At 31.3% G+C, this 24,344-nt stretch overlaps 1 protein-coding gene across 3 annotated transcripts in view; it reads left to right on the forward strand.

The window, feature by feature from the left end:
- The window catches only part of LOC111674841 (fibroblast growth factor receptor homolog 1), a 34,589-nt gene extending 13,459 nt beyond the window's left edge, over positions 1–21,130 (forward strand). The window contains exons 1-2 of one of the 3 annotated variants that reach the window (XM_023435513.2): positions 3,656–4,190; positions 17,494–21,130. In XM_023435513.2, the coding sequence (XP_023291281.2) occupies positions 18,810–21,035 (2,226 nt within the window). In that variant the 5' untranslated portion in view covers positions 3,656–4,190; positions 17,494–18,809 and the 3' untranslated portion in view covers positions 21,036–21,130. Of the gene's footprint in view, positions 1–3,655; positions 4,191–17,493 lie in introns of those variants that run through there. The other 2 variants (XM_023435512.2, XM_046949468.1) reach the window with 2 other exon arrangements.
- Positions 21,131–24,344: the final 3,214 nt, after the last annotated feature.

A 24,344-nucleotide genomic window follows, 5' to 3' on the forward strand; every position in this document is an offset into this window, starting at 1 on the left:
TATAGATGAGGAAGAAAGGGAATCGGTACAACACCTCAATCAGACTTCTCTTTTTCATGATTGAACTATCTCAAAGATGCGTCACTAGTAAACTTAATCACAGGCAATATATAGTCAACGAAATTATGGAGAGATTCCACTCTCCCTTATGTAGAAACTCTCAACATAAGGGAATGGTAACTATGAGGGTCTCATAATGGGTCACAAGTGCTCCAAGTGGACTCGCTAACGGGCAAGCAGCTCATATATCCTAACCTAAGTAGATTTCTGAAATGATGATGAAGCAAAATTTTTACATATTAATCTTAGAATGTGCGGGTGAATATATGTCTTCTGAAGTCTTCCAGAAAGCTGCTACACTTCAAATACTATTTCTGTGGATTTTTCAGCATTCTCTGAACGTTCAACATAGTAAATATTGCAAATAACATTTATTTTTTCACAAAAACACCAATTGTAGGGTATTTTTTCAAATTATATATTCAAATATGCTTATACTTACATACATGTCCATCACCTAAATCAACCAAATACACATTTATAGCAAGTATCTACCCCAACAAGTTGTTTGCAACAGAGAAATATTATTCATTTAGAATTATGTTTACCGTTTTTATCTGTATTTTTTCTTCTTGATTCAAATGTTTTTAAAGTTTTTTTTATATAATTCTGATGTCAATGAATTGCGAGGTAGACAAACTAAATAAAAAGTAATTTTATGTTGTTTTGTTTATTGTTTATTTTTCTGTTAATTTAGTTTTTCTTTAATAATACACTACACTCTACAGTGGTCTTTAATGTTTGAGGTAAACATTTGGTTTTGGAGGAAAATATATTTCTGAAAGTGAACTAATTTCCAAGACGTTTGACATAGTAAGGCAAAGTGGACCTGAATGTGTTCTAGATGTATTCTTTTTATTCGCTTGTGGTAATCATCCTTCTCTCAACCTTACTTGACTTAAGAACTACGATAAGAAAGCCATGATCGTGTAAAATATTCTGCGTTATAATATCTTTAAGACTCATTGTCGCAGAAATAAAAATGACAATCCTACAATTTCCGATAACACAACGAGACTAATCGTTAAAAATTTCTCTAAATTTGGAGAATTGAGTCGAATTAAATATGGATTTCCTAAGGACGGAAACCTGACAGCATTATTACCTCTACGGGGACTGTAATATAAGTCATTTCGATTGGTGCCATTATGGCTTTGAGTCATGTTGATCTCTTATCTGTTATGGTAACTGGTTATGTCGGAGAAAATAGTAATAACTAGATAACATATAAATACAGAAAGGAAATGTAATGAGTGTTAGATTCAATTTCTGAAGGGAACCTTACATGATCATTTAAGTAATTTTTGAAGGCGGCCTTATATAGGCAGGTAAATTCAGTTTTCGACTAATCCTTTTGAAATTTTTGAAAGTTAATATCTTAAAGATAACTTTTATGGGGTAGGTAAGAAAATACAAATAAATGCCGAACAGTGCGCATTTATGGTTTCAATTTCCAATAGACCAGACCCATAGAATACCACTCTTCAATCTTTCAAGCAGAAATGTACGTCATCTTTATTGTTGCTTGCGAGTGTGTAAGGATTAGAACAAAGGGATTAAGAATTTAATTTCGTATAACCAAGCATCACTTAAGGCCTTAATGCTATACGAGGCTTGGTCGAGTGTTGTAGTGGTCCGCTTGACTACACTTAATGAATTACCTAGACATAACATACTGACTTTATGTTGGATATCTAACCATAAGGGACACTCTGGCAAGGAAAAGGTCTGTCCTGGCGAAAGGGGTGCTCGTCGCCAATTTATAGGTCCTGAGCCCTTCTTTGGTATTTCCCGAGGATTTGCCAAAGCTAAATATGATTCTTGGGTGAATTCTGAATTCGTTCACCATTGGTAAGAAATACCATCAAATTGCTTTACATCAACCCTGAAAAAAATGAACTTCCAAAGAAGCGAAAAAGAAGTGGAATTTACTTCATGGAAATACTGAAAAAGACCTGAAGAAGTTATGATTTTAACACAGGCTTGTTATAGGAGGGATATCCTAAAACAAATTACTTAGTGCTACTTTTGAAGTAATTATGAATGTTATTCTTTTGGAAGTACTTAGTTTTATTTTTGCTAGGAATGTCAAAGAAAACAAAATCCCAAAAACTACTAGCACGAAATAAAATCGAACTTAAATTAGTAACGAGATAACTTACTGGACATCGTGTTCACTTGGCAGCTCTAGAATGAATCAATGTGGATACTGTGGTACTGTTAAAATCATCGCTTCTTCAGATCTTTTTCAGTACTTACATGGGTTAAATTCGCTTCTTTTGAAGTTCTTTTTTTTGCTGGGTAGAGCTTTTGGCGGGATGCCATACTAACCCCAAAAGAAAATGTCAAACTCTTAACAACTAAATCAGTTACCTTAATGCCTGAACTAGAATTAATATGATGAACTAACGGGCTGAAACGGGTCGCAGAGTTTGTGTCTTTTTAATCTAATCTAAACCTGTGTAGAGTCAATTATGGATCCTCATTCTAAGTTGAGAGGATTTAGATTGTATAATGGAATGTGGAATTTTAACATTCACTTGATGAAGGCATAGACCAATATTAACCATTTTCAGGACTATTGGAGATCATTCAAGGCTTTAATATGAACATGGAACACATATATATACTTTGGTGGGTCTACGATCACTATTTGTAACAAAAGGTATAAAAGTAAAATTTAAACGATAAGGTAAAATTTAAAGATGTTTACACTTTAGTGTAGGGTATCCTTTGATCAAATTTGACTGGCCTTAATTTTCTTTAATGTTATAGTTTATTATTTATTTAGTTTTGTGGTGTGTTATTAGTTTTTTATTTCTTCTCCAGTTTAAAATACATAAAAAACATAAAATCATAAAAAAACATTTTTAAATTAATATGGGTTTGAGGACGACATAGAAAATTGTACGCAAAAAAAAACAACAACAGCAACAAACATTTTGGGGGAAAAACTGAGTTTGTTAAAGGCAGATGTGCTCAAGTACTATTGTGGGACTCAAATATATATATTTGCCTCCCCCCGTATTTAAAAAGAGATGCGGGTAAAAATAAATAACAGAAATTATTTTATTTTATTATTCTATATACAATAAGAGAACGAGATCAAACGAGTGAATGAATGAGTGAATATAAATGAATAATTTAAATGAGAATTTGTATGATTTTTCGCCGTTATATTTTTACAAATTATTTTTGTTGAGTGAAATTGTTTCAGATCTTTTTGTAGAATTTCCCTGATGTTTTGCTCTACATTAAAATTGTTTGTATTCGGTATTCTGTATGTCTGTCTGTCCATACATATGTTTTTAAATGAACATTCATTTATGTTTATTTCGACTCGCATTGTGAGCAAATGCTGCTGGTTGTTTTGTATCTTTTTTTTTTTGAATTTTTGTACTTTTTTTCATTACAATTGAGTACAAGAGTATAATAAATTTAAAAAAAGTGAAAAAAAAAAACATAAAAGATGCGTATCTCACAATTTCATATGGGGATGTGAAATATTGACGATGTTCTAAAAGATCTCGCCGTTTTGAGTAGGAGGCCACTATAAATGATCAATTTAAAACAGTATCTATTTTGCTCTGAACATATTAACAACGCGAATTTCGTTTTGTAACGTGTAACACAGTGTTGCTATTTTATTTAATAAATGAAAATTCTAATATAAAATTTTAAATGCTCAAATTGTTTAATTAAATAAACAAACCAAAAAAAAACGAGAGAATTTTTCTATTTTCAAAGGCAAGAAAAAGAGAAAAAATACGTTTATATATAAAAACGTAAAAAATTTTTCCCATCTGGATTTGTGGGTCTCTAACACCGAGTGTATGTGTAAAACAGTGATTTATATCGAAATTATATGGAAATTTTCAAATACGTTTTAAAGGTATATACACGAAAGAAAGAAAATATTCATAAATAAAAACAAATTTAAAATAATTTAAAAAAATTATAAACAAAACAAATCGTAAATAACATTAAAAGAAAAATATCTTATAACTAATATTTGGATAAGAAAAATAATATAATTAAAGAAAATTATTATTAAAAAATTTCGGTAAAATATTTAAATTTATCTTAGTGCTAACAGCAGTGTGATATGGAATAATTGACACATTTACAAGGTATATATAGAAAATGATTTGCATTTTTTTTAACAGAATGACACTTTTTTCTTATTTAAGACACACCCCTTAATCTCCAATCAAACAACAATAGTTTCTTTGTTTTCAAATTCAAACAAAGGTAAAATATGTTTTTGGATCGTTCTTATTACGTCATGGAAATAATGTAACAGTTAATAATTCTTACAATAGTTGAAAGCAATTTAATTTAAAATTCATTCATAATATAATGTTTATTTTTGCAAATGTTTATAAAGCAAATCTTTAAGTTTTTTTTAATATAAAATTTTCTTTACAAACAAAACGCTCGGAAATGGTATTGTAAAATATCTATTTTAAATCGAATAAGAAATCGGGTATACATATGGTCGCAAATTTGCTTTTGCCAGAACGGGATTTGCTCTTCATAAACCTATATCTAAAGAGCCTTTTTATTAGCAACTCCGTTAGGTTTTATCAATAACCTAGGCACATGTAAAAGGTCATGTTATTATCTTTCATGAGAAACGTATAAGACACCTTATAACCCGAAGTTGGGGGGATATATCGAGAAATAACAACCCATTGGGTACAACTCGGCTTGAGCTTTACTTAAATGGTTTCGCCGCAGTTGCAAAGACAGGGGAAAAGGAGAAACGGTCTCTGTGAATGCCGTACTGTAGTCACGAAGAAAATCAGTTTTCTTGGAATTTAATTCATTTCCAACCTTGGTGAGATATCTAGGTCTATACATAATGACATATTAAAGTCCTTTCAGTTTTTCTAATATTCGACTTCTCTCGACAAAACTTAATTACTGATTATAAATATGTAATATGGAATTTCATGATTTCGAAATGTGCTACGATCAGGTAATAAGCGAGTTACTGAGTTATATTATGATAAAGAATTCTGCACTTCTTCACTATAATGTAAGAATACAACATTCTAACTGAGTGGGTACATCACGTTTTATATATACCATTTTCATGAACATGTACGTATATTTTATGAAAAAGTAGTAAATCAGCGATTTATCACCGATGCATAAAATAGTGTTCAATCACTATCCAATAAATTTTGCATCGCCAAGGGACGTATCGATCTCGATCTAAACCAATCAGCTGCAGATTTATACTTCAGCTATAGTTTTTTATTTCCAAACATTTATTTTTAAACTGGGAGGAATACTAATCACAAGATTAATTTCTAGACGAAAGTCTAAATATTGATCTGTTAGAGAGAAAGTTCTTTCACAGCTTCAGCATTAAGCTCTGCATTATATGAGTCTCAGGTCACACGGGGATAATTTGCATTGAAAGACCGAACATGCTTACTATAAAGCAAACTCGGATCCACGAGGGACTTGTAATTTAGTCCATGGGAGAAATGGTTAGCTGCTTAGTTTGTAAGCAAGTTAGTTAGTTAGTCACTTAGTTAGTTAGTCAGTCAGTTAGTTAGTTAGTTAGGTAATTAGTTAGTTAGTTAGTTAGTTAGTTAGTTAGTTAGTTAGTTAGTTAGTAAGTTAGTTAGTTAGTTAGTTAGTTAGTTAGTTATGTAAACATTTATGTACATAACTTTCAAATCTTTTCATTTAATAAAACTCATTGCTCCTAAGATTGTCGAAAAGTTTATTGATAGCTCGGCAAAGCAGATGCATCATTTCTGGAGTTTGGAGATTCATTTCACTATTCATCTTTTTAAGGAAAAGGAAATTATAAAATTTTTAAAGAGAAATATTCGCCTTGTATCTATTTAATTAACGAATATTTTGCAAATTTCTGAAGTTTGGGGATAAATCGAAAATAAGTTGCATCTTATCATGCAACCTTATGTTGTTTATATTCTCACATTTAGTGTTGTGTTTTTAATAATAATATTCATCTATAAACAGATTTGATATCAAAAGTATGAATTATAGTATATAACAGAGCTTATTTATGGTACTTTGCACGGTGTCATGCTGTTATAGCGTTCCAAATATGTCAAAAACTTAGGTTTCTAAATTTTAGGATAATATACTAGTATTATGAAAATGATGGCGAGAAAAATATTTTGGTCCTTTAAAAAAGGTAATGCCTCTCGATATTTGGGAGAGTAAGTTTGGAAAGCTACTAAAATCAAGATAATTATGAGCTCAAAAGCCCTATTCGGATTCAGACACACAGACAGACGGACACAGCTTAATCAATTCCGAAAGTTATTCTGAGTCGATTGCTATGCGTTTTTGTTGATGATCCAATTACCCACCCCTTCATAGTGGTGCAGAGTATAATGATGTTATAACTATCCGGCAATCAAGACCTTATCACCCTGTAAATTTCATTACTATCTTAAAAAAAGAAACAAATTAAAATTTTATTCTTTAAACGATTTGAAAACGCTTAAAATGTCATTGGCATTCTAAAGTGAATTACTCTCTATAAAAAATTCAACATTGACTGCAACAAAACAATACAACTTGTGCTTAAACACAAAAAAATTCCTTAAATCACAGTAATTTTTTTATTAAATGATTTAATAACTTAAAAACTCTCAGACAAACAGAAACACAACACAACTAAAGCCGGAAATCTGTGCGACATTTTTAATTAATGTCAAGTTAAAAAATAAAATTTTATAAATTACTGTTTTGTTCAATTAACCAAAAAAAAGAGAAAAACTACAATAAAAACACACACACTCAACGAATCTTCAAGATACAAATGCCATGGAAAAATAAATATTCTGCAAACTATTAATATGAAATTATCCTGAAAAAAAAATGCCACAATAAAACCAAAATAAATAATAAAAATAAATAAATTTTAATTTGACCATGCAACACAATGGCAACACACACTCTACAGTTCAAATTAAATACATTTTTTTTCTTAAAAATTTGCAATCGAAATAAATATAAAAGAAAAACAGTATTGAAACTGATAAACACCATAAGGAAGGAAATAACATTTAAAAGATACAAATAAACAAATATGTATCCGAAATACGAAAATAATAAAATTAAAAAAAAAGATACAAACAACTACAACTTGTTTAAATCATTAATGAGTGATTTTTCTTTAGATTTTTTCATTTCGTACGTACTGCTTGCCCCCAAACAATGATGATGAATTGTTTATACAAAATGTATCGAGTACAAAAAGATTTTAAAAATTTTCAAACTTTTTCTTCCGTCCGTTCATTCATTCACTCTCTTCGTTTGTATCTACTACATATATACATATATTTACTTGTGTTTTATATCTTTCGAATTTTCTATCTAGTATATCACACTCGAAAAATATTATTGTTTTTTTTTCTATTCTAGTCCAAACGAAGAATATTTCTATTTGTATGTATTATAAATCAATTTCCAAGAAAATACACTACGAATATCTTTTGGCTTGTTTCACTTTTAACAAAATTTAAGAATTTTTTAGTAAATAAATTATAAATATTTATTTGTGAATGAAATATCTCATATGCTATACAGGGTATGACGAAAATAAATGGACATATTTTGCAAAATAAACTAGTAAGGTATATAGATCATGCTTTGTGAAAATGTATTTTGCGTAATAAATAGCCATGCCTAACTGACTGATTTGTTAAATCAAAAAGGGCAACTGGAAAATATCTAGGTATAAATAAGTAGGAAAGAAAAGTCGGGCATGGCTGACCATATGACCATGAGTATATTTCACAATTATTTATCATAAAAATAAAACTTTGATGTTGAATTTTATGTTAATTCCAATGATTTAAGTAATTTATTGATGGAAGTTAGGGTAAAAAGGGGCGATTATAAAGAATTTCATTACGTTAATAATGGCCAATTTTGGAAATGTAAACCATTTTTAACACCTTTTAAAAAGAGAGTTTTGTATGGGTCTACTGATTCAAAGTCAATGTATACTTTAATGTGGGTATAGGAAGAATATTTCTGTGCCTTACAAACGTCACTATATTGGTGTAGGGAATAAATGGAATATCAAAACTGCTATTTAGTTATGGCTATGTAGTTTCACTCAATTTAATTCCTGCAAAGTCAGCGCCTTACTTGAAAGATAATGGCGCTATATCCCTCATAATCTTAAGAAAACTAATATTCTTAAGAAAATTTTTGACCTATGGTCTGATAGAAGGTAGCGAAACTCAAATCTCATCTAGATATCTAGCCCTTTTCTAGATATCAAGTACTTTTCTCAAGTGCACGAGCTATCTAATCTCTTATCATAGTAGCCCCATTGCAGAATGTGGTATCATAAATCAAGTCCAATACATACCCCAACAAGAAAAGGCAATCACTGGTTTAGAGCTAATAGAAAAGCGCACCAATCATCAGATATAAATTCCCTAGTGATGCTATGAAGAATGAGGGAAAACCCCCAATTAATTCCCCGGTATTATCTACTCTACCATCCAGCTCACAACCATCAAATCTAATATCACATTTTATCTCATGGTACATCAGCTAATACCCATTTTTTTTTTGCATTATCAGTCCAAATCGAAAACAACCATCATCTCTAACATTACATTTTATCTTGTGGTACATCAGCTAATGCATTATCAGTCCAAATCCAAAACGTTATTAATCTACTAAATAACCTTGAGTACCTTTCCGAAAATTTCGGTTAAAATCATGTCGAAGAAACCTCAACCAACTGGCCAGTCAGGACCAAGTCCTGAGGTCAAATTTACAACATTATCTGGTGCTCTGGTTCGAACTCATGGTAAATTATTCCAAGAAAAGTTGAGGATACATTTGATCACCACCAGTTTATAGTCCCGCCAGACTTTTTCTCTCTGCCTTGTAATAACACCAATGTATAAAAAGTCTTAAGAAAACTCATATTCTTAAGAAAACGTTTGACCTATAGTCCTATGGTCTTATCTAGCCTTTGTGCTTGCAAGCACTTTTCTCAAGTGCACGAGCTATCTAATCTCTTGTCATAGTAGCCTCATTGCAGAACGTTGGATCATGAATCAAGTGCAATACATACCCCAACAAGAAAAGGCCATCACTGGTTTAGAGCCAATAGAAAAGCGCACCAATCATCAGATGAAAATTCCCTAGTGATGCTATGAAGAACGAGGGAAAACCCCCAATTAATTCCCCGGTATTATCTACTCTACCATCCAGCTCACAACCATCAAATCTAACATCACATTTTATCTCATGGTACATCAGCTAATACCCATTTTTTGCATTATCAGTCCAAATCGAAAACGTTATTAATCTACTGAATTACCCAAATCCAAAACGTTATTAATCTACTAAATTACAAGGTGTACCTTTCCACAAATTTCGTTTTAAATCATAGGCTCTATGAAGATTTCGAAGAAACCTCAACCAACTGACCAATCAGGACAAAGTCCTGAGGTCAACTTTATAACATTGTCTGGTTCTCTGGTTCGAACTCATGGCAAATTATTCCAAGAAAGTTGAGGATACATTTGATCACCACAAAAATGCTAGCAAGGTAACATGTCCGAGAAATAAGCAATGCACAGAGAAGAAAGAATGGATTTCTAAATATCTTCTTTAATTAGGATAAAATTTGACATTGACGTCGCCAAGAAATATAAATTCTGAAAATGGGCCTCTTATATTTTAAATGGGTGGGTTAACTTCACGCAATTAAAAATTTAACATGTAGAAGGTACGTCATTTTGAACCCCCGCTTCTGGAGAATTTCAAGGATTAATTTTCAAACCCTAAACTCGAATACTCCTTCGCTACGCCTATAACGAATTTTATCTTGCTCACTGTGTAATGTTTAATATACTAATTTTTGGTGATTACACAAACTATTCGTGCTTTACACACAAGTCGTGCTAAATCGTGTAATATGAACACATACTCACATATACTAGAAACATCTATTAAATATATTTTGTTTAAATCAACAATTACACTCAGAGAGTAAAGCGCACAGAAATATGATGGTAGATAGACAGAATTTAATATACATATTACCTGCAATAAACATTCTTAAATATTCCATATTAGAATAACAACAATAGAAGACTTTGGTGCTAGCTCTGTCATTCGCACGATTCTTTATATTAAATTGTACTGGAACTGACTCGCAGAATATCGGAATCCCCTGTCCCAGTCTTCTATGGAAAAGTTATTGATTCCCTTGGTCTTTAATATAATTGTTCAAGGTTTATTAACGTATTAATGTCAGATCATATAGAATACTCAAGTAGGTTATGTTTATAGGAGGTTGTATACTACATCAAATCCGAAGAAATACATCTAGCCCACTATCGGGCCTGTTGTGCGCTCCTTATCATGAAAAAAAGGGAACTGAATGAATTATTTTTCAAACTCAGTTTCCAGAATGTAATTCCTAAAAATCTTCCAATCAGTGTTAGTCAGGAATGTTATTTCCTGAATAACATCACTCCAAGTTACTTGGATATAACTTCGACAGATACCTGGCAGTGACAAAGAAAGTGCTCCAGAGTTTCACTGTTCGTTTTCTTGTTTACTTGCTCATTTTGAGGAGATTTTCCATCTTGCTCTCATCAGGGTCATCCTATAGGATCTTCGTGGCTCTACTTACTTATGGGGTTCTCTCGCCGATTTTTTTAGTTTAGCTTTTGCTGCGTCAAATGGTTTTGCATTTATCAGATTAAAGCTATTACTTTAAAGCTATTACATTCGCCTTTTCGTTACCGACTACTCCCATATGATGTGAACCTTACCTCTGGGAGAGTATTCAGTTAAAGCTTTCTTACAATCCAATACGGTATTAGATTTAGTTCTATCACCTAATATCGCCCTAATTGCCGCATACCGTTATTGCCCCACTTTTTCCCTCATTTGCACTTTATGTCTAAAGCAGTCCAATAGATTATTGAAGCATAAGCTAGAATTGGTTTTATTACACGTTTATAAATCCAGAAACCTTGTTGCGAATCGTCCAATATTCCTGGATTATAACTAAAATTTTTATGCCTGTCAATATGTACCATTGATGGCACTGGCGTGTCCTTATCAGGTCTAGCAGTCGTTTAAATCGACACTTTCCCAATTTTAGACAGCAATGCTGTTCTGTCTTCTGACGAGTGTGTGATTTCCTCATCGCTTTTAGGATTAGACTCCTCAAAATTACAAAAAAAATTACAAATTTTTTAATGATGCTTTACGTATCATCTTAGGCATTTTAGTGTACTTATCGGGACCGGTTTTGACAGCCCTTTCAATCGGCACCTCGCCAATTTTGGAAAGGGCAGCTGCACCTTCTTTTGGCGAGTTATTGGTACCTTCCTCGCTTTTAGGATTAGACTCCTTAACGTTATCAGTAGGTCTTAGGTATTTAAGTGTCCTTTTCGAGACTTGTTGTAAGAGCCCTTCTAATCGGTACCTTTCCAATTTTGAATATGTCAGCTCTAAAGGGAAGTAATCCCTATCTTTATTATGTGCCAGTCCCAGCTTAGCGCCGTCTCAGGGAGGAGGGATACTTTCCACCAAGTTCTATACGGTGCTAACACATTGGTGAGATCCCAACCTCATCAACATCATGCCCATGCTGAACTCGCATCTCACGCCTTCTACTGGTTTTTTTTTGCCCTATGAAGGGATTGCGTGGTCATTATTGTTCACCAGGCCTTTTACCTTACTTTGTTGGTCTATTGGAATTTTGTCTGTCAGATTACCGTAATATAGCGGCTCTCTTTCTTTTCTACTGTCTAGCCTCTCTTTTCTCGTTTTCCCAGGGTTCTTTTGAGATACCCGTACCTTCGAAATTGATTTCGTCTTCGGAATATCTTTCTTGATGTTGTCACTCTTACTCTCAGGATTTTGACTTGAGGTTCCTTTGAGTGAAGTATGGCTTCGACTGTGCACTAGAAGATGGGGAGCTCTTTTTCTTTATAGGTTTATTCTCAGTTGTCCAGTTCGGGAGACCTGATCTTTTTTCCTTTGGAGTATCGTTGGATTAACTAACCCAAGTAACATTTATTGCAAAACTATATTTAGACGAAGAGAAATAAAAGTCAGTATTGCACCACTCTAGAATAGCGCTAGGTAAAAAAATAGGGGCCAATTTTAACCATTTTCAATATTGGCTACAAAATTCATCAGGGTAATTACAAAAATCATGCAGAATCAAAAATAAATTTACAAAAAATAGTGGTTACGTCTTTTTCGTTAAATATTTGATAGGTCTAAACGTACTTTAATAAATAAAGAAACCGTTATAGCAAAAAAATATGAAAAACTCTTAATTGTTCATGAATTTGTTTATCAAAACTCACTTTGCATTTGAGGGTTAAATATATATTTTTAATTACAAGCTAAATAAAATTTTAAAACAAGTACGTGCCTTTAAAAAAATATTTGTTTAATACTAATTAACAACAATTTTAAGAATTAAATTACATTTTTATTATAAATCATCACATTAAGTAAAAATATAATTTTTTTTCTAAATGGAGAAAAAAGAACATTTAATAAAAATAATTTTATAATTTTTTATGGTCAATTTTACTTGTTTTGTTGTTGCTCTCTCTAAGTACATATACATATGTATGTATGTATGAATTGCGATCATTATTATTTGAATATTTGTAGCGCTGTAATAGTACATAATAGAAAAAAAAACATATTTATGAATAAAATAAAAAAAAAAAAAATATTTTAAATAAACATATATGATCAAGCACTTATACTTGAATGAATGAATGAATTGACTACGTATAAACATACAAATGGATTTATGTTTAAAATTTTATAACACGCCGGAAGTGTACACCATCTACGCGCCATCATGATCATCAGTAGCACTCGCATCATCATCATCATTATAATCGTCAACATTGCCTTCGTTGTTATTATTATCATTGTGATCGTCATCATTGACTTTAGTTACGGTAGAGAACAAGCTAGAGAACATATAAGAGATCTTATATAGAAATCATCAATAAAATCGGTTGTTGCAAACAAGTACATTTATTCGTTTAAAAAAATGTTTTATTGTACACAAATCTATTTTCGCAATTTAATTTCTTTCATATACATACATTTATTTTGCTAATATAGTGCAAATTTTTCTTTCATAATTTTTGCGTTTTCTATTAAAAATATTTTTTTAGCATAACGCGTGTTCTAAAGTGAAGCGCAATTTTGTTGAATATTTTTATTTGGAATGATTTTATTCAAATTTTAGTTTTATAAGTGCTAGAAATTTAATTTATATTTATATGTATAAGAAAATATTATTAACCTTTATTAGAGGACAGGATCACTTAAAATAAAGCTAAATCAATTTGTTAAATACATTAAGGGCTTGATAAGCCACTATTCATATATTTACAGAAAATGCACCGTCTAGAGTTTTTAATTAATTTTTAACTACTTTAAGTTGCATTACGCCCTTACAGCATAAAATTGTAATTAAAATCACTGCAACAGTTTACAATTGAAACACTTGTGATTTTAAGAACTCGAGTTTATATTTAAGAAACACTTAAAATGTATTTATGAATGGAAAAAAAGGAGGGAGGGAAACACTTGAGACAAAGCCTCGTGCTAAAAATACACAAAAAACAAAACTACCTGACTCTAAAATATCTATGTATGTTTATGAACATTTGAGTGGCTATTTGAAATTAAGTATGGTAATAATAACACAACAAAACCTTAAAAAAGTCCATAAATCTTTTCAAGTACGAGTGTTTTTCAAAGTGAAATTTCAAGGAAATTTTTGAAAGGAGGGATAAATAATTTTGGAAAAATATATTTGCTATTGGAAAACATTTGTTAAAAACTTTTGAAATCATATTACCCAGCAAAATCTTTACATTCCCGGTAAGTAGGCAAGTAATATTGGATAAAAATGTAATTTGTTACTTTTTATGTGAATAACTACTTATTTTTGTTCGACGATGTCCAAAAAAAAAAATAACTGGTTACAAAACTGCTTACCCGACTTTTCCGAATTTTAAACTAGTTTTACAGTTATTTTTTATGTTTGCTAGTCTATGATAAATAATGATAAAGTAATTTTATCATTTTACCTAAAATGGTTTCAACACAAATGTAAATATCAACATTTCTTGAAAGAAATTCCAAAACACTAAGTAATTTCTTATTAGACATACGTGTAATGTGTGAAATAAGTGCATTACATGCACTACTCATTACCAAAATTTGAAAATAATTTACTGGGTAGTTTTGGTAAAATGTAAAAATATATTTTTATATTTATTTCTTAATGATGAGCTTCTGGGATTTTCACCCTATTGATCAGATTCTAATGACCGATTTCTGAATATTGATTGCAAGGTGTCCAAGCACAAAAACTTGACGCGAAAGAAACAAAAAGAATAGTGGGATTGCTTTTAAACATTAACTTTAATAAGTTATTACCAAATCATTTATCGATAAGAGCCTTCACTATAACATAACAAACTATTGTAGGATTTCTGAAAGTTAAATAAATATAGAGGACACTATTTAGTACTAGATTCCACTGTAAACTAAAGAACATATATGGCTCTAGCCTTGTCAAGCTGTTTTGTTAGGAAAATAGATTTGTAGTATGTGAGTTTGTAATTATAAACTCCATTTTTATACCCTACACCACTTTAGTGGGGAGGGTATATTGGGTTTGTGTTGATGTTTGTAACATACAAAAATATTCGTCCTATACCCACCTTAAAGTATACCAATCGGCTTAGAATCATTTTCTGAGTCGATTAAGCTATGTCCGTCTGGCTGGCTGTCCATGTAAACCTTGTGCGCAAGGTACAGGTCGCAATTTTGTTGATAATTGAATGAAATTTTGCACACACGCTTCTTTTGGCCCAAGGACAAAGCCTATTGAAAATGGTTAAAATCGGTCCATTATTTCGACTAGCCCCCATATAACCGAACCCCCTAAATTAGGCCTTTTGGCTTATAATTAATTTAAATGATCTATTATGTTAACAAAACTTAGTTTTATAGAACTTTAAATGACACTACCGATTTTTGTAATGATCGGGCTTCATTTGACCCTATCCCCCATACAAACTCCCCTTCAGAAAATGACTTAAAGGTCAAAATTCACTTACAAACACTAATAACACTTTTAAATTCTACATAAATAATATTGAAGAAGACTTAGCTCCCCCTACCAAAATTTTTAAAGATAGGGCCATATTTTGCCCTACTCCCCTTTGAAAAGGTAAAAATATTCCGAAATAAATTTAAAAAAACAAACCAAATGCTTTATTTTTTTAAATAATCCCCATTTTTAACATACATACTGACTGGTGTAGGATATCATATGGTCGGCTACGCCCGACTATACATTCATACTTGTTAAAATTAGATGTTTACTGTTTGTAATAGACAAAAAATACAATCGATATACTAAAAATTAAAGAGTATGACTAATCGTGTAAGGTGTAGAAGGTAAACACATATAAGTTAGTAGCAGTAGTTACAAATTTCTAACCAATTACAGGCGTAGAAGCTATCTAACCTTTTGCCAGATCATGAAAAATTACACATATCTTTTTGTATATGACAGTAAATGACTTAAAGCCGTGATACACTGTTGTCAGATCTTACAATGTTATCAGTAAAATGTCTAGTAATCGTCTGAAATTACAACTTTTCTTTTGCAACAATGTCAGAAAAAGGCATTACCGAAAATATGGCAAAACAAAAGTTGACAGTATTTTTAGACCTTTTCTGCACATTTTACTGCCAACGTTGTTAGATCTAACAACCGTGTATACATAGCATTAGAACGGTATTTTTGCATGGATATCAAATCAACAATGCCCGGTTCAAGATATTTAATTATATCCAGGAAAAATTTACATTGAAAAGTAATGAGTTAAAAAGCTAATAAAACCTCCTATTAATTTCGCTTACAAAGAAGTTATTGAGTAAGTTGTTCTGTTTTTAATAATAAAATGTACCAGCGAAAATACGAATCAGGGACTTCGGTTTGTTAGTCAAATGTTCTACTCACTGCACCGCTGCTTAGCTATTTTATTGTACGTCTAATAAGTAAATAAGTGGTTATGGAAGTAGAACTCATTACCAAGTTTTTTCTGGTTAGTTTTGTATGAAAGAATTCTCTAGTATTTTGTTATATGTAAGGATTCGTATTTACTTCAAAAATTTAATTTACAAATTGAGGTTTCTCTTAAGTTGTACAAATATTTATGTTATATTACTGGAAAATTGTGAAAGTTCTACATCATAAAAAAGGACAATGAGAATAGGTCAATATTTGACTTTCGAGATAAAGAAAGTTTAGTGTACTCAAATTTACGTTTAATCAACATTGTGATATCGTATTCAGAGAAATTCACTTAGCATGTCATCAGTATTAACTAATACGACTAATATTATTACACAATATCGTGACAAGTACTTACAATGCTCGCTTACAAAAAGGGAGGTATATAAGTACTTACAACCTTTGAGTAGATGTCCACTCTCTCTCTCTCTACTATTAGTTATGACACGAAATATATGTTTCTTTTGCCTTTGTAATAAAACATAATTCAAGAGTAAAATATCCATACTAAATAGTAATTACTTACGTATGTATATAGTTGTTAGTCAGTCATTACTAGATTCCTTATAAGTACTGCAGGCAATATGTAGTAGTCATTGAAACGTATGTTCTTGAATAGTACCAAGTGGCAAGTTCCTGAGCAAATAGTTATTGTTAAGTTTAGCAATAGTGGGGACAAAAGAAGTGTGTAATGTTTAGTGATTCTTCAGATTAATGTTATTCACTTTTTTAACTGTTAGCGATTGTCCTCTTTGTTCGACTTTCATTTTAATTTAAGCTTTTTGTCTTAAAACGTACAAATTATATATTTTTCACGAGGCGAATAACTTCACATTTGAAAGAGTTTTGTAAATTATAACGATCTGCCACCTTTATATACTTTTGACCACAAAATAAAATATCGATATTTTTAAAATAAGTATTCATTTCAATTATAAAATTTTGATATTGTTTTTTCTATTGAACCGAATTAATTTTTAGTTTATGATCTTTTAGATAAACACTCAGCTAATTTATGAACCCCAAAAAAACATTTCATTAAGTTATGTATTCATATTTATGAAATGGTGAAAAGGTGTTAAAGATATATTTATTCACTCGATTAAATATAAACATTAAGGGGATATTAACGAATTCCCTTGAATTTTCTACTTCAAATAATTAAAGAAATTTACAACAAAAATATGTCAAAATAACATAAACTATATAATCCAAAAGAAGAAACATTTTTTTATCATATAGAATTATAAGAATTTCAAAATATATATAATAAATATTCTTTTGTTTTCCCTTTTCTTTTACAGATTTGAAATTGGACAAACGATGCTGTAGATATAAATCACATAAAACTACCAACAACAGAATAAAACATCTGAAATTATTATCGAAGAAAAAAAGAACAACAAACCAAACTAACACCTTTAAAAGTTTTAAACAAAAAGAAAATTAAGAAAGCAAAATGTGGGCCTAATAAATTTATCAGCGTCTAGAAAAGTAAAAACAAAAACTCTATTTATATATATGCTCCCGAGTATTATGGGAAAGATGATGAAGATTGATGAAGATATTATGCTAAAAATGACACAAAACCTAATTAAAACACATAAATAAATATCACATTTTAGAGATCAACACAGAATGAAATAAGAACATTTCCGTTATCAAGAAAACAAAACGAAATATTTACCTTTAACGTAAAACGAAAGGTGATCATTATCTTGTAATAACATCATCACCCGCCCAAAAGTATCATTTGTATTATTAAAATCACAGAAATTCTTTACGCTTGCCACATCAATCATCACTGGGAAATTCTAAGGCAGGAGTTCGATCGATTGTACAACAAGGCGGCAAATGAGACATACAAACATTTATGGATTTTAATGATTTTAACATCAAACATTTAAAATAGAAATTTAAATATAAAGACAAAAATATACATACACACACATATACATATGTATGTATTATATTTTTAGATTTGTAGCCCCAAAAGAAACACATGTTGCTACAGATCATTAGACTAACAAATCAAAAAGCAACAGTAACAGTCACAACAACAACAACTGCAACAATAGAGATTTTTAACTAGAAATAAAGTTTTAAGATTTCATCTTCTTCTCCTTCGGCTGAACAGCAAAAGAGGCGCATCATTTGCATTTCTCCTTGGGCACAGTGTATTTGAGTTTTGAATGGATTTTCAATCTTTTTGCTTTTAAGTGGATTTCCGGTACAACACACCACAACACGACACAATAACAAAAACAACAACCCAAAAAAAAAACTAATAGAAAAACATTTATTTTGAGGATCATTAAAAGAAAAGTGAAACTTAAAGCAACATACTTGCAACACATGTGTCATAAATGAAAACGGCAACAAAAATACCATGTTGTCATTAAAAGAGGCACAACCAAAAAACCCTTAAACAAACCCAATTAAATTTTACTCAAAATCAAATTGAGAGAAATCGAGAGAGAGAGTGTGAGAACGCGTGACAACAAAGAGTGCGCAAGGAATAAAAAAGAGAGCAGAACTATCACTGATTGAGTGAACTTAGTAAAAAGGTCTATTGCCACATATATCACAGATTGTTGCATTCATTTTCTAAACAAACATCATGGTGTTAAGATCGCAAAGTGCAAGACATAAAAATCCTTTAGGATGCATTAATTACTTTTTAATATTGGCCGTCGCGTTAATATACATTACCGTCATTACAACAACACCAGTAACGGCTATGGCTAGACGATTTTCACCCTCGGATGCGAATGATTATGACTATGGTGGCTACACTTCGCAAGTGGAAGTAAGGAAACGTAGTGGTGGTGCTAGTGGAAGTAATACAAATGCTAGCATGTCTCCATATCAATTTGATGATACAGATACAGATGAGGAGAGAGCTCAAGAACGTGATCGTAATGATGATGCCGAAGAGGAAGAGGACAATCATCAACAACAGCCTCAGCAATCGGATAAATTACCGAAATTTAAAAATCCCAAAAATCTACGTAATATTTATTCCAAACCCTCTGGCAGTTTTATACAACTCTCTTGCCCCTCCATAGGCAAACCAGATCCCAATATTACCTGGCTTGTAAATGGCACAAAAATATTACTCAATGGCAGTAAAATACGCCGTACCAAATGGTCACTTTTTATGGAGGATCTATTACCCACTGATTCAGGTTTATATACATGTAAAGTTTGCAATCCCTATGGTTGTATAAATCACACCACAAGTCTGCATATCAGTGATCGCGTCAATCACAAACCTATTAGTCTAATATCACCGGCCAATTTAACATTATTTATAAATGAAAGTGGTGAAATGAATTGTACCTATCTATCTGATCTATTCAGTTCGAAAAGTTGGACCTTTACACCATGCAATCATACACACGGTTGTTCGCCCAATAGCACGGTACTACAAGATGTACAAGATGTTTTGAAATTTGAAAATGTTACTAAAGATCAAGAGGGCTGGTATACCTGCATGGAAATAAATGGTTTGGGTAAATCCCTAAAAAGTGCCTATCTTAGAGTAAAAGATCCCAGTGAAACTAAAGTTACTAAAGTAATAAGATCACAAACTTTATGGGAAGTAGTGGTGGCCACGGTGATTATTTTAATGTTATTGCTATTGGCCATTTTCATTTACTATGTGTGGCGTAAAATGAAGCATGAAAAGTTGCTGAAACAGCGCATCGAAACCGTGCATCAATGGACTAAGAAAGTTATAGTATACAAACCTGCCAGTGGTGATTCCTCAGGTTCCATGGATGCCATGATTATGCCAGTGGTGAAAATTGAAAAACAGCGTACTACCGTCTTGCAAAGTTCCAACTCAGAGCCTGTGCCTTTTAATGAATATGAATTTCCTTTAGATTCACATTGGGAAATACCACGCAACCAGCTGATACTGGGAGCCACCTTGGGTGAAGGTGCCTTTGGTCGGGTGGTAATGGCAGAGGTAAATAATGCTATAGTGGCAGTTAAAATGGTCAAAGAGGGCCACACCGATGATGATATTGCCAGTTTAGTGCGTGAAATGGAGGTTATGAAAATTATAGGCAAACATATTAACATTATCAATCTTTTGGGTTGTTGCTCCCAGAGTGGCCCTCTCTATGTTATAGTAGAATTCGCTCCTCATGGTAATCTCAAAGATTTTTTGAATAAAAACAGGCCTGGCAAGGAATACGATAAAGACGGTAATCTTACCTCTCCTCAACATCATCTCACTGAAAAACATTTAATCTCTTTTGCCTTTCAAATTGCCCGTGGCATGGAGTATTTGGCTTCACGTCGTTGTATACATCGTGATTTGGCGGCGCGTAATGTTCTTGTATCCGATGACTATGTCATGAAAATAGCCGATTTTGGTTTAGCTCGTGACATACAAGATACCGACTATTATCGTAAAAATACCAATGGTCGTCTGCCCATCAAATGGATGGCTCCGGAATCTCTACAAGAGAAATTCTACGATTCTCAAAGTGATGTCTGGTCCTACGGCATATTACTGTGGGAAATAATGACATTTGGTGCCCAGCCCTATCCCACCATTATGTCGGCTGAGGAGTTATACAGTTATCTGATGTCTGGTCAGCGTATGGAGAAACCCGCCAAATGTTCGCTTAATATTTATATGTTAATGCGTCAGTGTTGGCATTTCGATGGTACAGCTAGACCTACATTTACCGAAATAGTAGAGAATTTAGATAAACTACTGCTAACGAATGAAGATTATCTCGATGTAGCAGTGGCGAATCTAGAAACACCACCCTCTTCCAGTGATGAAGAGGATTCCGATGAGGAGTCCTTGCGTTATCATTATAAGTAACGAGATTATCGGTAGGTTAAGATTTAAGAGTTAATATGATATTTTATGGTTGTTTGTATGTATGTATATCGTTAATTAGTTTGAAGAGTGTAAATAGTGAAAATTTGTTAACTAAAATATAATTTATTGAATTTAAAATACAAACTTAAACTAGTTATGTACTAATTAACAATATTTTTTTAAAAACAATTTAAGAAAGATATAATCATAAATAACTAAAGTTTTATTTTATTTTTATTTAAAATCTGTAAATATTTTCTTTTAATTTTTTTATTACTAATTTCCCTCTCAAAAAGTTTATCTTGTAGTAAAACTTTTCGTAAACCAGCTAAAAAATCCAAAGATGTATAATTTTAAGTTAATAACTTTTTTTAGTTTTTTCCTTCAAAACCAAAAAGTCTGTATAATATTTTTCCAAAGATTTAGTACCAAAAAATTTTCTAAATAAAATATTAATGTATAAATACTCTTAATTATAATTATGTAAATTATTAATTAGATATTAAGATTTTATTTTTTATAATATTAAAATACAATAAATTAAAATATACTATTTTATACATATAAAAATATATTATTTATCTAAAAACTATTTTTTCGGAATCTAAAACATATATGTATTCCTATTCTGGCAAAGCAAATTGCAGATTTGTTCCCAGGCCCACTAAATATTGAGCTGAAAATATACATAGATGTACTATGTTTGTAATTGAATCTAAGCTGAAACTAATACAAAATTATAAAGCTTTAAGAAACCATATAATTTAATAGAATTATACTTTTTTCGATTCATTTTTGGCGTGCCAGAAGTTTTTTAAGCGAAAAAGGACCGGTAAACATCTTTTATTCAGATGCTCTACAAGAGCATATATAGTTTTATTTTAGCACTATCTTCTTTCTGAACTGTCATAACGAAAATAATAAAATTTATTTAAAATAATAAAGTATTCTCAAGTTCAGTTCGAGATTAGTTATAGTTTAGTTTAGATCTGTTTCAGTTCTACTTCAGTTCTAGTTCAGGTCTAGTTCAGTTCTAGTTCAGTTCTAGTTCAGTTCTAGTTCAGTTCTAGTTCAGTTCTAGTTCAGTTCTAGTTCAGTTCTAGTTCAGTTCTAGTTCAGTTCTAGTTCAGTTCTAGTTCAGTTCTAGTTCAGTTCTAGTTCAGTTCTAGTTCAGTTCTAGTTCAGTTCTAGTTCAGTTCTAGTTCAGTTCTAGTTCAGTTCTACTTCAGTTCTAGTTCAGTTCTAATTCAGTTCTAAATCAATTTTAAATCGGATCAAGTTCAGTTCTATACAGTTCAATCATAAATACATTGATCGAATATACCACGAATGTGAATACTTTAAAGTTTTACTCCGATTAAAAATACTTGGATTTATCCTATACAATAATCTTTGCTATTAAAATAAATAAAAATTAATAAGTAATTAAACAATTAATTACTCAGTTAAGCATTTAATATATTTTATGATGCTTTAGTATTTAATGACTTTTATACTTTTAACAATTATATATAAAAAGTGCCTTTTCGGAATACAAAACATATCAAATATACATAAGTTTAAAATAAAATATTTTATTTTATTGTTATTATAATTTAATATAAGTTTATTGCTTAATTATTTAAGTTAATTTTTACACAAATTACGAACATTATAAGTATTATATTAAATAAATTATTATTAATTTTTATTTTATTATTAAATTGTTTTCAGTGCCTTTAAAGAAGAAATTATATCAAAATCCTTAATAAACGAGTTTAATAAAATTTTAAATATTTATTAAAAATTTAAACGGCTTTTAGACTTATTTGGAAGGAATGTGTAAAATTGTAGTTAGTTATATTATAACAAATTAATTATGACCAGTCTACATGCGGGGATCCACGAGGGAAAAGGGAAGTTCAATTCGCCCGAAAATTATTCATTAAAAATATGATAATAAGGAAAAAGGCAAAAAAAAATAAATGAAAAAATTAAAGGTATTTAAGGTGTCTACAATACAGTACCTTTAGAAAATCAGCTTAAAATATAATATAAATTATTTATAGTAAGAAAATATAGTTTTTTATAAACCCGTTAGATTCGATCTACAGTAGCTATAGGGTCGGGAAAACCCTTCTTATCTTATGTATAACATAAACAGTACTCCATAAGTAACACCGGCAGTATTTAAGGTGACATTTGAGAGAATTCTAATATTGTTGACCGGTTCGCAATAAGATGAGATCCAACACTCTGGCCGCTATCGAATCTGCAGTGCACTTGCTCTGTAAATCCTCCTCCGATGGTCAAAAATTTTGCTTCCTGAACATTATTGCTTTGAATCTTTTAATCAGTGTTTCTTAGGGTTGTAATATTTAGAAAAGTGCTTCTAAATTTCATTGTCCTCTCTGCAGGTTTTAATAACATTTGTCTGAACACGATCCAATTCTATATAGTTGTACCTGTACTCCAGTGTTAATCTCGAACTTTCTCATTCTGAGAAAGTTTCTCATTCTGAGAAAGTTTCTCATCATTCTCTCTTCGCTTTCCTACGTAAGAATATATGGCTGGGACTTTTTTGTAGTCCAATGCGATCTTATAAGCTAGCCCAATTCTTATACAGTTTACTCATTCGCTGTTGCCCAGAGGCTAGTGTTGCGATTAGGAAAACGTATAGTATAATTTATTTTCTTAGTTTTCAATGTGCATCTCCCACAACCGATTCCTTTTATTTGCTAATATGTTTCCGACATATTCTATCTTCGGTATACGATCGTGTAATCGTGATTTTATAAAGTCAGTAAGCCTAAGACCCAATTTCAAGACTATGGGTCTCTTGAAATAAAAGGGTTAAATATACTCAGAAAATTTCGATTTTCTTTTGAAAGGACAGATTCAAGCCGTCGCCGAGTTAACATTTCGACCTCATTGTAGGGCAATATACAGAGAATCCTTTGTAATTCTTCCCAAGTAATTTGGATCATCTTTCTTCAGTAGCATTAGGACATCATTAACATAGCAGACTTATCAAAGTGGATTTTCGATGAGGGTCCTCATGAGCCTATTGGTTATATAGCACATCTCTTATCTTATACTTCAATTCCTTAGGACGTGAGAACGAATTTATTCATCTATAAAAATCCCGACCCCTTTCTATTGATGTGCAATATCCCAGGATCTGTCCCTCTCTGACATTGTAAGAATTCCCAAAATAATTGACTTACAAGTCCCCCTTCTGTTGACGTAGTGTATTCCAGGGTCTGTCTGACATTATGAAATGTTCGGCTTTACTTGCATGTTTCTTGATTATTTGTACAACTCACTTGC

The sequence above is a fragment of the Lucilia cuprina genome, chromosome 4, assembly GCF_022045245.1.
Source record: "Lucilia cuprina isolate Lc7/37 chromosome 4, ASM2204524v1, whole genome shotgun sequence".
NCBI lineage: Eukaryota > Metazoa > Arthropoda > Insecta > Diptera > Calliphoridae > Lucilia > Lucilia cuprina.